Source organism: Lynx rufus, unplaced genomic scaffold, assembly GCF_022079265.1.
Source record: "Lynx rufus isolate CCGP_SWC_20201006 ecotype Redwood Valley unplaced genomic scaffold, mLynRuf1.p SCAF_2, whole genome shotgun sequence".
In the NCBI taxonomy this organism is placed as follows: Eukaryota; Metazoa; Chordata; class Mammalia; order Carnivora; family Felidae; genus Lynx; species Lynx rufus.
In genome coordinates this window covers 72507754-72523500 of record NW_025814834.1, presented here as the reverse complement: position 1 = coordinate 72523500, position 15747 = coordinate 72507754, and the positions used below count along the sequence as shown (strand labels likewise).

General features: G+C 39.8%; 1 protein-coding gene across 2 annotated transcripts in view; it reads right to left on the bottom strand.

The window, feature by feature from the left end:
- The window catches only part of LY75 (lymphocyte antigen 75), a 137995-nt gene that overhangs the window by 20526 nt on the left and 101722 nt on the right, over window positions 1-15747 (bottom strand). Inside the window, exons 34-35 of one of the 2 annotated variants that reach the window (XM_047085052.1) lie at window positions 14827-14994; window positions 11292-13131 (exon numbers count right to left, since the gene is read on the bottom strand). In XM_047085052.1, coding sequence (XP_046941008.1) covers window positions 12953-13131; window positions 14827-14994 — 347 coding nt within the window. In that variant the 3' untranslated portion in view covers window positions 11292-12952. Of the gene's footprint in view, window positions 1-11291; window positions 13132-14826; window positions 14995-15747 lie in introns of those variants that run through there. The other variant, XM_047085054.1, reaches the window with a different exon arrangement.

Genomic DNA, 15747 nt, shown 5'->3' with positions numbered 1-15747 from the left:
CTCATTCATATAGCACTGATCAAATCCTGCTCTGTATGAAAGTTATCTGATATTTACCCTGTTTTCCCAATTGGACTGTTAACTGCATGACAACAGAGACCATTTCTTTATTTTTTCCCAAAGTTTATTTCTTTAGAGAGAGAGTATAAGTGGGGAAGGGGCAGAAACAGAGAATTTCAAGCAGGCTCCACACCACCAAGTGCTGAGCTGTCAGCACAGTCTGACGTGGGGCTCGAAATCACAAACCTCCAAATCATGACCTGAGCCGAAGTCACTTAATTGACTGAACCACCCAGGGGGCCCAACAGAGATCACTTCTTAAATCTAACTGTACCCTTAATAATAACTATCATAGTGTCTTGTACGTAACACAAGATAGCATGCAAGAACTAGGACGGTGCAGGGTTCTGATTAAGCACATTAAGCTGTGGAGAAGTCTGGTTCTGACTGCATGACCTTGGATATGTTACTTAACCTTACTGTGCCCCAGTTTCCTTTTTTGTAAAAACGGGGATGATAACAGTACCTACTCTCAGGGGGTTATTGTGGGAAAGTTGTTCTAGGTGCTAGGGATTCCACAGTGAACAAAAAGGAGAAAAAATCCTTCCATCCTGGTAGTTGAGGCAGATACACAAAGGCAAGATATGTTAGATGATGTTTTATACTTAGAGGATACATTAGTAATCTATTTTTATGTAATAAATCAATAGCTTAAAATGACAAAGAAAACACAAAACACCTTTATTATCTCACACAGTTTCTCTGGGTCAGGAATTTGGAAGCAGCTACCTAGCTGGGTGATTCTGGCTTGGAGTTTGTCATGAAGATGCGGTCAAGCTATTGGCCAGGGCTGCATTGATCTGAAAACTGAACTGAGGCTGGAGGATACGCCTCCAAGAAGTCTCCTTTATATGGATGGTGGGTTGATGCTCGTTGTGGGGAAGAGGCCTCAGGGTGGCTTGAGGCTCCTTATGACATGGCAGATAGTTTCTCTCAAAGCAAATGATTCAAATGAGAACACGGGAGAAGTACAATAACTTTTATAATTCAGCCTTGGGAGTCACACTCTTACTTCTGCAATGTCCTATTGGTTACATAGGTCAGCCCTATTCGGTGCTGGGGTGAGCTACACAAAACTATGAATATCAGGAGGAAAGAATCATTGGGGCCATCTTGGAAGCTAGATAGTGATAAGCACGGAGGAGCAAAGCTAAACCAGAGAAGTAAGATCTTGAATGTAGGTCAGGGGTTAGAAATTTTAGAAAGGAGTCTAAGAAAGATCTCATTATAAAGGTGACATATGAAAAGTCTGCATGAGCTGAAGGAAAAAAAGCCATGTGGAAATCTAGGTCAGACAGGGAATAGCAAACATGGGCCCCTGAGATGGGAATGAGTATAGTGATGATAATGATAACTGGAGCAACTCAAAAACCACTGCTGAATAATTACATAAGCAATACATGGCAAAACAAAAAATTTAGAAAGCTATAGACAGAAAAATAGAAAACAAACTGTTCACTTCCTCAAAATTTTCAACTGCCTCCTACTCAGGCTCATTTCAGCATTAGCAGTAACCCCAGTTAATTCAGCACTGAACCCTTCCTCTCATGCTACAAGTCAGTGTGTGCCCCAGAAACACGTTTTAAGCACCAAGAGATATGTTTTTACTTTGAGAAGAAAGGTGTTCGAGCAGAGGCTGGATAGCTCTTATGCAGAAAGCTGTTGAGGTTTAAGCACTTCATGAGCAGAAAGCTAAGCTAAGCCTTCTTCCATGCTGTTTATCTTTGCAGTAACCCTGTTATCATTAAAAACCTGCCTCCCCAAAATACTGCCAGAAGTTTTCAATTACAGATGCTGTAATATTTTCTATACAAATATATTTCAACAATGCACACACACACACACACACACACACAGCCTGCCCACAATGCTCTTTGCAAAGTACTTTTCTGTTACTCTTACTTCCTCACAGCAGCCTTGAAAGATAGATTATTAATAACTTGTTTTATTATGTGACTCTTTATGGATTTGATAACTTTATAATTCTACTGACTCAATATATACAGAAATTTAGGAGCCTGATGAAAACCTGAGCAGCTTGTACTTATGATTCCAAAAGTTTCTACATAGATCCTCTACCTAAAATTACCATGTGCTAAGACAATAAAACGGCACATCTACAGGAATATTTGGCATTATCAGTCAGTTCTAGTAGAACTCTCTGTTCCCTTATAATTTCTCTTCTTAAGCAACCAGGCACAGCATAAGAGGAAGTGATCCCTGGGAAATACTTGTTCTGAATATTAACAAAGTGAAGGCAAGGACTGCACTTTTCCTCCCAGTCAATAAGAAGACCTTTGCTCCTCTCCATTAGGATATGAGTCGTACCTTCCATACGAGCAGCTTCCGTACCTTCCATAAGAGCAACTGTGGTAGAGTCAGAGAAAGAGGAGGAGCTGTTTGTTTATTATGTATGAAGGCAGGAGTGGGGTTCCAAGTCCCTGACTAACCCAGAGGGCCTGTGGGTGTACTCTGGGCTGCAAGATCTCCCTGAATCACAAGGAAATTCAGCCTCTCTGACTCCACCTCCATATAACCCTTAACCCAGCTTCCAAGATGTCCACCTCCATCATCCACCCTCCAGTCCCATCGCAGAAGAGTTGTCATGAGATTTATTTATAGAATGGGGGTGCCAGTGTTACTCTGCACCTTTCTCGGTGGGCATCACTGGTCCATTTTCTTATAGATTCAGTTTCAAGATTTGCTCTCAAAATCTGAAATAACCCACACACAAAAAAATAAAATACTTGATACGTATCATAAAAAACTGTAGACGGGGCACGTGGGTGGCTTAGTCAGTTGAGCATCAGACTTCATCTCAGGTTATGATCTCACAAGTTTGTGAGTTCAAGCCCCACACTGGGCTCACTGTTGTCAGCACAGGGCCCACTTCAGATCCTCTGTCCCTCTCTTCCTGCTCCTCCCCTGCTTGCGCTCTCTCTCTCAAAAAAAAAAAAAAAAAAAAAAAAGTGGACAATGACCCTGTTACAAAACTGGTTTTCAACACACAAGCACATTTTTAAATGCTTCTCAACAATGATAAAAGTCTTGAAATAATACCTAACTGTAATTTCACTTTCTTCTTTTTAGAAGAAAAAGAAACATTTATTAATGTTTCAAAATTTACAAAAATATACCTGAGATAATTTCCCCTGAAACATCGCTGTGCCATCTACAAGGATTAGAAAAAGTCACATCAATACATGAAGATGATTTCATGCTTTGAATTCAATTATGGGATCAGTTCAGGAAAGAGGTAAAGTAATTTGAAAGAAACTGAAATCCCATTATCACCCTTACTTTTTAAAAAGCATTCATTTAAAATTTTTGGTCCTTTTATTATAAAGTAGACAAAAGTACAGAGACACAACTCAAAACAAAAATTCACAAGACAGTAAAGTCTCTGTTATTATGTATCTTTCTTCAGTAAGGGGACAACAAGCAAGAAGATGATGAGTAAACAAGATGCATTTGGATAGTATTAAGTGCTTTGAAGAAGATAAAATACGGGGTTGTGATATGGAGAATGTGGGGCGTTCAGGGAAGGCCTGAGGAGGTGACATATGATCATACAGAGATTTGAATGACGTGGGCGGGGGCAGCCATGCCAAGGATAGGGGAAGGGGAGGGCAGTCTGGCAGAAGAGCCAGCAGGTGGTTGAGTCCCCAGGGGCTCAGTATGGATAAACAGAGTGAACAGCAAGAACGGTAAAAGATAACGTCAAAAAGAAAGGCAGGGGCACGGGCACCTCATCTAGGGCTTGTAGCCCATGGAAATTCAAAATTAGTAATGTAGACTGATCCACATGGCCACAGAATGAGGACTTACTCTGAATATGCTTATTCACTCACCTCATACCGCCGATGGGAAATCATTGACCCAATAAACATATACTGATCACGTACTGTGTGCAAAAAGCACCATTATATAAGAACTTTCTAAAAGGGATGCCATGGGACCTTACTCAGGAATTTACACAATGTTTTATTTATTTTGATTTTCAAGATAATAACTAAGAACATAAGATCACTTATACTAATAAATTCCAAAATAACAGAGAACAATAACAATGATTTCCACCTCAACGTTAAATTTATACTGCATGCAATATGAAAGGTGCTTTTCTGTTAAGATCTTGCCATTCAGCTAATTCTGTGATAATCTTGAAAAGCTCTTTCTTGACTTAGTTCTAAGTCTAATGTAATTTTCTGATGGTGTTTGGATAGAAGATTGTGAAGTATGATGAAAAACATGGTTTTTTTCAGCCCTGTATCATCAACATGTATGTGAATGTAATCAGTAACCACAACTATCCAAACCCACATAATGTGGCACTCATGATGTTTTCTAGTTGCAATAATTACCCTTCATTTTGTATGAAGAGAACAGAAGGAAGGAAATCAAGATTTGCCATGCCTGCAATAGGTACAAGCCATCGAGTTCTCACTTAATGCTCATGATGGTCGTTCCTGGTATTATCTCCAAGTGCAATGAGTTGGGTAACTTGATCAAGGCCATACAATCTGTACCTAACTCCAAAGTTTATGCTCTTTCTAAGTTAATCCTTACAGCCTCCTGACTGATAGAGGCTGGTTAATTACTAGCATTAATTTATTCAACATGCCCTTCTTAAGCTTTGGAAAAGCCTAGTTAACAAAGAAAAAAGAACAAAATTTTCCAAAGATAGCTTGTCCTCTATTACTGATCAAAAACAACTTCTCTGAAAAGACAGATATCAAAATCTAGAAATAGATTGTTTTAAAAATCTGACAGGAAAAGTATGTTTTGACTAACATAAGGTATGAGGGCATGGCAGCCCGGAGGGTGGGTTACACAGGCGTTTAGATGTTACTGGCAAACATAATGAGGGTGTGTAGGGGAGGGCGGGGTCACGAAACAGTCCAGCCTTGTCTTACTCAAAAAATAGGCTCAGTGTGAAGTATGAAAATCGGCACATCTTGTTTCTGCCCCTCCAAAGGCAGCAGATGGCATAACTAGTCCTAAATGCTGATCCACAAGGGCTCTCAGGAAAGGAGCTTTGATTCTGAGAGCAAGTTCTGAGCTGCTTACTCTAGCTGCCTCCAACACTGAGATCCGTTCAACTATTTCTGCCTGTCAGCAGGCTTCCAGGAAGAACTTACAAAATGGGAGCGAAATTCAGGGGGAAAAAAAAACCCAAAAACAAAAACAAAAAACAAAACACAAAACCAAAAAAAAAAAAAAAAAAACAACCCACTTGCATAAGCATTTTATTCAAACCCACACAAGTATTCCCTTGGTTCTTGTTTATTTTGCTCTTTAATTCCTGGAACTGTTTAATCAATAGTGTTTCTGGATGGAAGTCTTCCCCCCCCCCATTCAATTTTTTTGACATGCTTGTATAAAAAAACTTGTAAACTAAAAGCTTGTAAACAAACAAACATCCCACATATTCAACGGAATTGTCTATTTTCCTCCGTAGTCATTTTGGCAATGACTGACTAATCACGTGTGATTTTTACAGATGACACTTGCACAACAGCAGAGCAGACTTAAAGACTTTTTAAAATCACACGACGTAAGACGAATCTGAGCTTAGCCTGTTCACGTCCCACCGCGATCCAGGGGTTAGCTGGCCGAACTGTTTTCCTGTTTCAACAACTTAAACACCAAGCGGCGGGACAAACAAGGCGGCGAGCACGGGAGGGCCTGCTTCCTCCCGCCCCCACCCTCCGTCCGCAATGCGCAGAGGGGAAATCTCCGCAGCCGACTTCCCCGCTTCTCATTTCGGCCCCAAATGGCCCTGAAGCTCCCCTGGCGTGCGGCTGTAAGTCCCTCTGCTCTGCCATCAGACAGCACCCCCGTTTGGGAACCCCTCCCCGCTAGTGGGGTCTGCGCCGAGGCTGTGCGCACGGTGGGCGAGAAAGGGCAAGCTCGGGTCTTCGACGGGCCCTTCCCTGGGGCGCGCTCTCGGAACCCGCTGCACCAGGGGGCGCCGGGCGGGGGCCGGGAGGTGACCGGACGCAGGGCCCCGGGGCAGGGGGGCGGGCAGGAGGGCGCCCGGGGTGGGCGCGCAGAGCAGGGTAGGGCTAGACGCCCGGTCGGGAGGCCGCGCCTCCGGGCCACCCTCGGGCGGCCAGCGGCTGGAGCTACACCACCGTGCCGGGGGTGAGGGCTACCGCTCGGGGTTTGGCTGCCGGGAGGAGGAGGGGACGCGGCAAGGGGCAGCTCACCAGCGACGGCGGCGGCGGCGAGGCCCAGCAGCGGGAGCAGGAGAGCCGGCAGCGCGGCCCGGGGCATGACGGCGCGTGCGGGCGCCCAGCTGCGCTCCTCGGAAGTGCGGGGCGCGGCGAATCCCGCCCACGCGGCCGGTCGCAGGGGGCGGGGGAGAAAGGCCAAGGGGGCGGAAGGGGGCCCGCCGGGGGCTGACCCGGCCGCGAGAGCCCGCCCTTGCGCCGCCTCTGCGAAGTCTCTGTTGTATTTGGAACTTGCCCTTTAAACTGGAATAATTTCGGACTCTCAAAAATGTTGCAAGAGTCCGAAGAATTTCCGTAACCCTTCAGCCAGCTTCTCTAAATGTTAACAACGTGTATAACTCCAGTAAAATGGTCAAAGCCGGGAAATTAAAACTGGTATAATGCTATTAACTAATCTTCAGCTTTTATCACATTTCGCCAATTGTCCCTCTAACGGTCTTTTTTGTTGTTGTTCTGCGTGTGTGTGTGTGTGTGTGTGTGTGTGTCCTTTTCTGTTCTAAAATCCAGTCCGGCATTATACATTGCATTGAGATGTCTTCTCTCCTTAGTCTCCTTTAATATGGGACAGTTCCTCTGTCATTGTTTGTCTTTCCCCCATCTCGTTTGAAGAGTACTGGCCATTTTGTAGAATGTCCTTCAGTTTTGGTGTGTCTCATGTATCCTCTGGAGGGAAGTTGGAAGAACAGGATTCAGGTTATGTTTTTGTTTCTTTGGCGAGAGTACCACAGAAATGATGTGTCCTGCCCAGGAGAGACACCACGTCAGTATGTCTTATCACTGGTGATGCTAATTTTGAACACTCGGTCCAAGTGTCTGCCAGATTCCTCCTTTGGATCTAGTGGTCAGAAACCTTTTCAAAGGCTCCTCCCAGTGGACTGTGTCTCTCAGACAACTTTCATCTGTTATCAGCTTCAGGGATTGAGGACTTTATATTTGCACAGCCCCTGAAAGGAACGAACGCTGCCCATACCTTGATCTCAAACTTCTAGCCTGGAGAACTGTGAGACAATAAATTTCTCTTTTTAAAGGAAAAAAACAAAAACAAAAAAACTGTGCTTGCTGTAAGTATAATCTAAGCAGCTATGAACTGACTGGCGACGGCATCTAGAACCAGATAACACAAAGCACAAACAGGAGCCAAGTAAGACTGTTTGTTTCAACCCCAGACATAGCCTCATGTCTTCAGTGAAACACTGCTTTAAAGTCAAGTCTAAATTCAACAATAAAAACACAAACAACTCAATTTACAAGTGTACCAATGGTCTGAGTAGACATTTCACCAAAGAAGATTTACAGATGGTAAAAAGCATACGAAAGCACTCGACATCATAGGTCACTAAAGAATTCCAAATTAAAATAAAAATGAGATACCACCATACACCTATTAGAATGCCTAAAATCCAAAACACTGACAACTGTTGAAGAAGATGAGGAGCAAGAGGAACTCTGAATCATTGCTGGTGGGAATACAAAATGGTACAACCACTCGGAAGACGGTTTGGCAGCTTAACAGAACTATTTATATCCATCCTTACCACACAATGCAACAATTGTGCTTCTTGGTATTTGCCTGAACAAGTTTAAAACTTGCATACACACAAAAAGTTGCATACATATGTTTATAGCAGCTTTATTCACAATTGCCAAAACCTGAAAGCAACCAAGATGTCTTCCAATAGGTGATGAACAAACTGTGGTACATTCATACAATGGAATATTATTCAGCACTAAAAAGAAATGAACTATCAGGTCATTAAAAGACATTAAGAACCTTAAATATATAATACAGTATTAGTAGCTGTAATCACTATGCTGTACATTAGACCTTCTGAACTTACTCATCTTATAACTAGAAGTTTTTGTCCTTTGTCCAACATCTCCCCGTTTCTTCTACCCTCAAGCCCCTGGTAACCACAACTCTGCTCTGTTTCTATGAGTTCAGCTATTTTTTATTTCATATATAAGTGACATCATACAGCATTTGTCTTTCTGTCTTACTTTTTTGTTTTTGTATTGAGATATAAATTGACATATAACATTATATTAATTTCAGGTGTATAACATAATGATTCTATATTTGTATATGTCATGAAATGATCACCATAGTAAGTTTACTTAACATCCATTGCCATAATTATACATATTTTTCTTAAAAAAAGAAAAAAATATATTTTTTTTGCTTGTGATCCTGACTTATTTCACTCAGAATAATGTCCTCAAGTTTTATCCATGTTGTCACAAATGGCAGTTTCCTTCTTTCTCGTGGTTAAATAATATTCCACTATGTGTGTATGTGTGATACAGGTATCTATACATAATTTATTTTATCCATTCATTTATTGACAAATAACTAGGTTCCTTCTATGTCTTGGCTATTGTAAATAATCCTGCAGTGAACAGGGGAGTACAGATATCCCCTCGAGATCTTGTTCTCATTTCCTTTGAATATACACCCAGAAGTGGGATTGCTGGATCACATGATAATTATATATATTTTTTCTTTTCTTTTCTTTCTTTCTTTTTTTTTTTAAGTAAGCTCTACACCCAATGTGGGGCTTGAACTCATGGCCACAAAATCAAGAGTCTCATGCTCTACTGACTGAGCCAGCCAGGTGCCTCTGGTAATCCTATTTTTAATTTTTTGTGGATGGGTCCTCTTCTTTCTTCTTCACAGGCTCCTGTTCCTCAACTTCAGTGAGGTGACTGAGGACAGGTAGAGGAAATCGATCAATTTTCCTGGTTGTCATCAGTACAAATATATGGCTTTTAATTTTATCTGGGTCCTGTATGCCTTTTCTATGATCCTTTTATTTGTCTCGGTCATTGTCCTCCCCCATTCCTCTAATCGGGTATTGCAAAATGTTTTATTAACACTCTTCAAACTGAGACCCAATTTGCTACTCATGTTTCTCAGTAGAAGATCTTGCCTTCTACTCCATAGAGAAAGGGGGGCCATCAGGTCTAGACAAAAATTTTCAAATACTTTCCTGCTCTCCCTTTCTCTTCCACACAGGTCTTCCTTGTGTGGCCTCAGAGAAGACGGCAGTCTTCTCTGTCCCATCCAAACCCGGTTCCTTTTTCTGTGGGTTTCAACCTGCCCTTCTCCATCTTCCCCAAGATCTTCTCCTATGACTCCATCTCTCTTCCCTGCATCATTAATTTCTCTCTGCCCACTCTTTGTGGATCTTTCGATTTGTTTTGCTTTGTTCCTCTCAGTTTCTAATTTGTGAACCTCTTTCCCTCCTTCTTTGGAAAAAAAACCTTCTTCAACCCACCTTCTCCCTCTCCTTTCCTTTTCCACCATACTTTTCAGAATCTCATGTTCCCCATTTTCTAATTTCCCTTTCACTTTGCAGCTCACTCTGGATTCTGGCTCCACTCTGCTACATTTCCACTGGCTTAGATCACCAGTGTTTTCCTAATTTCTGGAGTCCAGTTTTATCTGACTTTGTTTCTCTATTGCTTAGCAATTGGAAGAGAGATGGAGTCCTGGGAGAAGATCTTGGGGAAGATGGAGAAGGGCAGGTCTAAGCCCATAGAAAGAGGAACTGGGTTTGGATTGACTTGATGTTACATTGCATTAAAAGGGTGAACTTGGCCAGTGAACTTACACCCTAGGGCTTCCCAGACTGTCAGTCTACATAAGGTTCCTGGGGAAGGTCCCTGGGCTGGGGATTGCTGAGATCCCTTTTGGCCTGAGATAGGTAGGAGGCCTAGATAATTTTAGACCAAAACACAGAGGGAGTCCTCCTCTGTATTTCAGCTCCTGTAGGCTCAGGAGTGGGGAAAATGGGATGAAGAGGAAAGGTTGATGAGGAAGACCAGTGAAGAGGCTGGTGCAAACAATCCGGGGAGAAAAAAAAAAAATTATAAAGGCCTGAATTGAAAGAGCTGATAATGGAGACAGCCACTCTGTGAGAAGCCTGAGATAAAACTGACTGAATTGTTGAATTAGGGAGATGAGAAAGAGATGATTGGAGGATGAATTCTGAATTTCTAGCTTGGGGGAAAAGGAGTGTAGTGTTTTCATATTGATTGAAAGAGAATATACGAAAACTTAGGGGAAATGGAAAAAAAATTTCTAAACTTCTGCTTCTGATTAATTTAGCTTGGAAAAAAAAGAGAAATACACATATACTAAATTTGCTGAAATGTAGATAATTGTAAGAACATTTTAATTTAGAACATGCAGGGAATTAGAGGTGACTTTGTATGGATGATGAGGTCTAGTCAAAATAAGTCTTTGACATCTAGCTAAAATTTGTTTTCTTAAACAAGATAAAATTATTGAACTAATAACAATTAAGTCTTCACTTCCCCAAGAGGGCTTTAGGATTAAATGAACCTAAGATAAAGGAATGTGAATCTCTTTCCGTAGCATAAATTTAGCAGTGGCTTGAGGATTTGGGGTTACCAACATTATGGTAGTCATTTGCAGAAGACAACTGCCAGATAATGGCAACATCCTGCCCCAGGATCGGGGAGGGGAACATGCTGTGTGTGGGGAGAAAGGACGAAAAAGAGGATGATCAATGGTATCACTTCCACATTTGTCCCCTGTACCTGATCATTAGGTTTATCTACTTGCTTTTTTAGGTACCCGGTTTCAAGAGATCAATTTTGTCAGACCGCATGTGAGGGTTGGATTAGCTAGGGAAGACTGGAAAAGGCTGTCTTCATTTCTATTGATCCATCTGCAACTGGTCAAATGAGGAAGTGAACACCATATGGGCAGTTGTGGTCATGCTGAGAAGGACTTTCATGTACATTATCCAGTGGGAGTTAGAAATATGAGCCTGGAACTTGATATGTAATCTACTGACTTAGAAGTGGCTGATGAATGCCTTGGGCTGGGAGGTAGGGGAGAATCTCCTGAGGGAGCACTATGAGAAGTAAGAGTGGATCGTAGATGGAATTTCTGCTGATCTAATAGTTAAAAGACTTGCTGAGAACTGCTGAGTCAATGGCATCTGAAAAAGAGACTCAAATCAAACATTCAGAGATACAGGATGATATTTATTCTTTAAAAAATGTACACAAAATCTTAAGGATACCTCACATTACAACAGCTGTATATTTACCTTTTCTTATACTACATGCCTCACATAATAAAACCCAATCTAGAGATGGTTTTGAGATACATTTTTTCAACAAGGATCAACAACACTTTCACCAAAAAAATGAAACAAGTTTATTATAGCATCGCTACTATATATAGCTGTGTTTTCACATCAAGTTGGTTTAGTTCTTTGAAGAAAGTCTTTAACAACTAAAATTGTACAGATCACAGGGTAAGAGGACCTAGTCTAACAAATTCAGTAAAAGATATTTCAGGACAACCATACTATACTTTAGACTATACTAAAACTGTCTTTTGAAAATTATTTATAAGTTCATCATAGTACAAACACTCAAATTTTAAAATAAATCTATGGATATTATACAAAAATATTCTAAAGTATAAATATAAACACTGAATAAAACATTCACCATTTTCAGTGGAAACTATCATTCAAAATATATTCTAGGTGGTAAACTTAAAGTGATAACCACCAAACAGTGTTTCCTTAATTACTCATCACTTAAAATAGTAGTAATCACAAAGTTTAGAGTTTCATTATAAAATTTTCAGTTTCACAAATGCAAGATACACAATTTCTCGTATACATAGACACCTTTTCTCTTTAGCTCACAGAAAAAGGCATTAAAGTAACACAAACTTCTTAGTCAAAATTTGACATGTCACATAAAGCATAAAAATTGCAAAATTTTCAAGAACTTATATCCTTAGCTGATTCCCTTTAAGAGGGAAAGAGTTAAATATTGTACATAAGAAAAGACAAAAACCACACTGCTACAGTATACCTAAATCAATCTAAAAACAATGTTCCTGTATACTTTAGAAAAATGTTAAGTATTAAATCTTCTTTAAAAGCCATCATTTTATGAATAACTATGACAAAACAAAATATTTGCATTTAATCAATTTTAGTATGAAATATGTTTGGAATAGTATAAGAAGCATCTTGCCAAGAGAATTATTTTGCTGTATAAAAAAGTAAGCATATCTCATTAATAATTTCTCCTAAATGCTACAAATGACTATTTTAAAACAATGTTGATATTATTTACAGTTATGTTTTTACCTTGAGGTACAAATTTTGCATTAGGCTAGATTTTTTTTTTTTTTTAGTAGGCTCCATACCCAATGTGGGGCTTGAACTCACAACCCTGAGATCAAGAGTTGCATGTTTTACTGACTGAGCCAGCCAAGCACCCCTATGCTGGATATTTTTAAAAGCAAAAAGGTAGACTTGTGACTTATTAACATGCAAATTTTAAGTTAAAATACCATTAAAATATACATATCCTAGTTACTAACTACATTCTTACAGAGAAAATGCACATGAAATTTATTACCCTACAAATAACTTGGACTTTAGTCCCAGCTTTGGCTCTTTTCCATTCTATTAAGTAAAGTTTTAAACATGGCATTTCGTGGATAATTCACTGTAGATACTAGGACTGCAATTAAACAACTGAAAAAGTACTAATGACTTCTACTTTAGAACAGAGTAAATACTGACACTGGGAAAATCTGAGAAGGCTCATTTTCCTTAACACGTTAGTGCAAATTAACAAACTTTTAGAAGAATTTATTCATGGAAAGTGGGAAGCATAATCTCATCTTCATTCATTCCTTGTTCATATCGAACTGAAGAGAAGACTGCCCAGTGTAAACGGTTCCTTTGGAAGAGGAACCAAATCAGTGCACTGATGAGAGCTAAGACACTTAGCACAGCAAATGTGATAGTTATTCCTCGGTAATCAGAGCCTAGAATAGGGAAAGGTTTGGCATTGGAGGAGAGAATATAAAAGCGATCATTATTGATCTAATACATTAGGCTGTGTGTCACATTGTAAACTCTGTACGAATTAGACACAATAAGTACTTGATTGTTTGATAGCATTAACACAGAATTCAAAGTCATCATCAAACACTCAAGTATTTTCTTTACAGATTTAACTGTTTTCCTTTTCATTCAAATCCTATTCATTGCTTTAGCAATTTTCTTCTTAAGAACTTAGAGCATTATCATTATTCTCACTTTCCCTCCTCATCATCCTTTCTGAGAACATTACTCCCAGTATATTACCTTACTTTGATAGCAAATTGCTGTAAGTTGTAAATTTTTGTGTTTGACTCACCCAGTGCCAAATAAAGTGTTATTCGCTTTAAAGCAAATTTACGACTTTAGGATGACTTCATTTAGCTACTAGCTATTCAATTTCAAATGCTCTCCCAGGCCCCTTCTCTACATGCTGCACAGATGGACTCATTCTGTCCCCTTGTTTTAAACATCATCTCTAAGCTGACCTCCCTTCTCTTTCATATGTCCAACTGCATGCTAGACATTCCATATGAATATCTCATCTCCATATGGACAGTTCAAAATGCCAAATCAGAACTCTCGGCTTACATCACCCTAACCCTGCTCCTGGGCTCCCCCCACAATCTTCCAGTTGTTTTCCATTTCACTCAGCATAGAACCTGAACTCTTCGGCCTGGCTTCCAGAGCCCTAGGTGGCTGGTACGTGCCTACCTTTCAGCTCTTCCTTGAGCACTCGTCAAGCTTGTTCTGCTTGAGGCTTTTTGCTTCATCTGGTACCTCTCCCTGGCGTGCCTTTTCCCCTGATCTTTGTTTGGCTGGCCTTTCAAATCTCAGCTTCAGTGTCTCCTACTCTTAGACATCTTCCCTGATAACCTAATCTAGTGTAGCCATCCCCATACCCAGCACACAAAACCCAGCATACAGTAGACACTCCAAATATTTGCTGAATCAATGCATGAATATATAGATACCAATCACTTAGTATTGGCGATTTATCTTCAATATTTATTCACCAAAAGGACGCTTTTATGCTAAATCTTTAAAAATGTTGCCATGAAAAACTTAGAGCTCCTTTCTCTAGAAATGAAATTAAGGTAAGATTTTTTCTGGTTATTCTATGCATCAGTTCAGGATGAAACCTAAGTTTGAATTATGACTTTCTACAGATGTTCCTTCCAGGAAATTTTAAGTAATTAAATCCAGTTTTGCACTGTTGCTAAGCTAATCATGAGTTTTATGGGAATGAGGAGAAAGGAAGCAAGCTAACTACAGAATTAGACCTTTGACCTTTTACATATCTGACCGACAGAATCAAATATATCTTAAGAACATATTCAAAGAAATGAGCTCCCTAATATTCTGGCAGCTTCTATTTTTCTTAGGAAATAATTACACAAAGTTTAGGCTGTTTGTGGTTTCACCTGGGAGTCTTAGACATCTTGGTATTTATTATCTCTTACAATATATTTTTCTGAGGGAAAGCATCTGTGTAGCTTAAGCAATTTTTTTGGTTATCCTTTAAGGACTAAATAAGGACTTCAGGAGGCAAGTGCAAAACATTGCACATAATTGAGTTGTACATTTACTTCCTGACCTGTTCTGCAAAAATATTCCTTAAGGGCAGGTTCCATACTTACCCAGAGGAGCTTTGCAGACAACCCTTCCATAGCCATGTGAACATTCAACTTTTATCCAAGTTTCATTTGAAGCTAACAAAATGCTACATTTTCCATCACCACTCTTAATTTTATTTGCCCATTTGACAAATGTCACTTTTGATCCATCCAACCAATTCCAAGACTGATCTAAAGAAAGAAATTAAGTTTATTGTCTCTAAATTTCTAAGGTAGAAAGGCATGTGGCTCGTATAACTCATTTACATAGAACTATGCTATGCCACTGTTGAAAACGAAACTTATTAAAAATGAAAATATTTAAAAAAAAATCAGTCCTTCAGTTGCACTTGTCACATTTCAAGTGCTCCATAGCCATATATGGCTAGTGACTACTCTGTTACACAGCACAGATATAGAACATTTCCATCTTTGCGGAAAGTTCTATTAGCACTGATACAAAATGTGGTGTTTTGATTAAAAAGTAGAATGCTTGCACATTCATTGTGGAAGGGATAGATTTCTAAAGACCTGCATCTCCATCAGCAACATCACCTCCTACTAAAAAACTCGTATCATTAAAGAAGTGCTGGGGGAAGAAGGGTCTAGAGGGTCCAGGAGGGTCTCCCCACCAGGACTCCATTTTTATTTTCCAGCTGAGGTAGCACCACCTTGTGGTGATAGTGTAAACACAATTTAGAACTCATTTAGATGGCCAACTTTGAATCCATTCATTTTGACAAGTGCTTAATATTTTGGAATTCACATGTATTTCAATTATTTAGAATTCAACTTTGCATAAAATGTGAAACACACTTCCTATTCTTCTATTGAATCTGTACTCTTCATTCTTTATCCATTTCAAATTCACTAAAATCTTTTTTACCCATTACTGCTTGGATTAATTCATTATTCCTTGAGAAATTCTTCCACAAATCTTTTTTA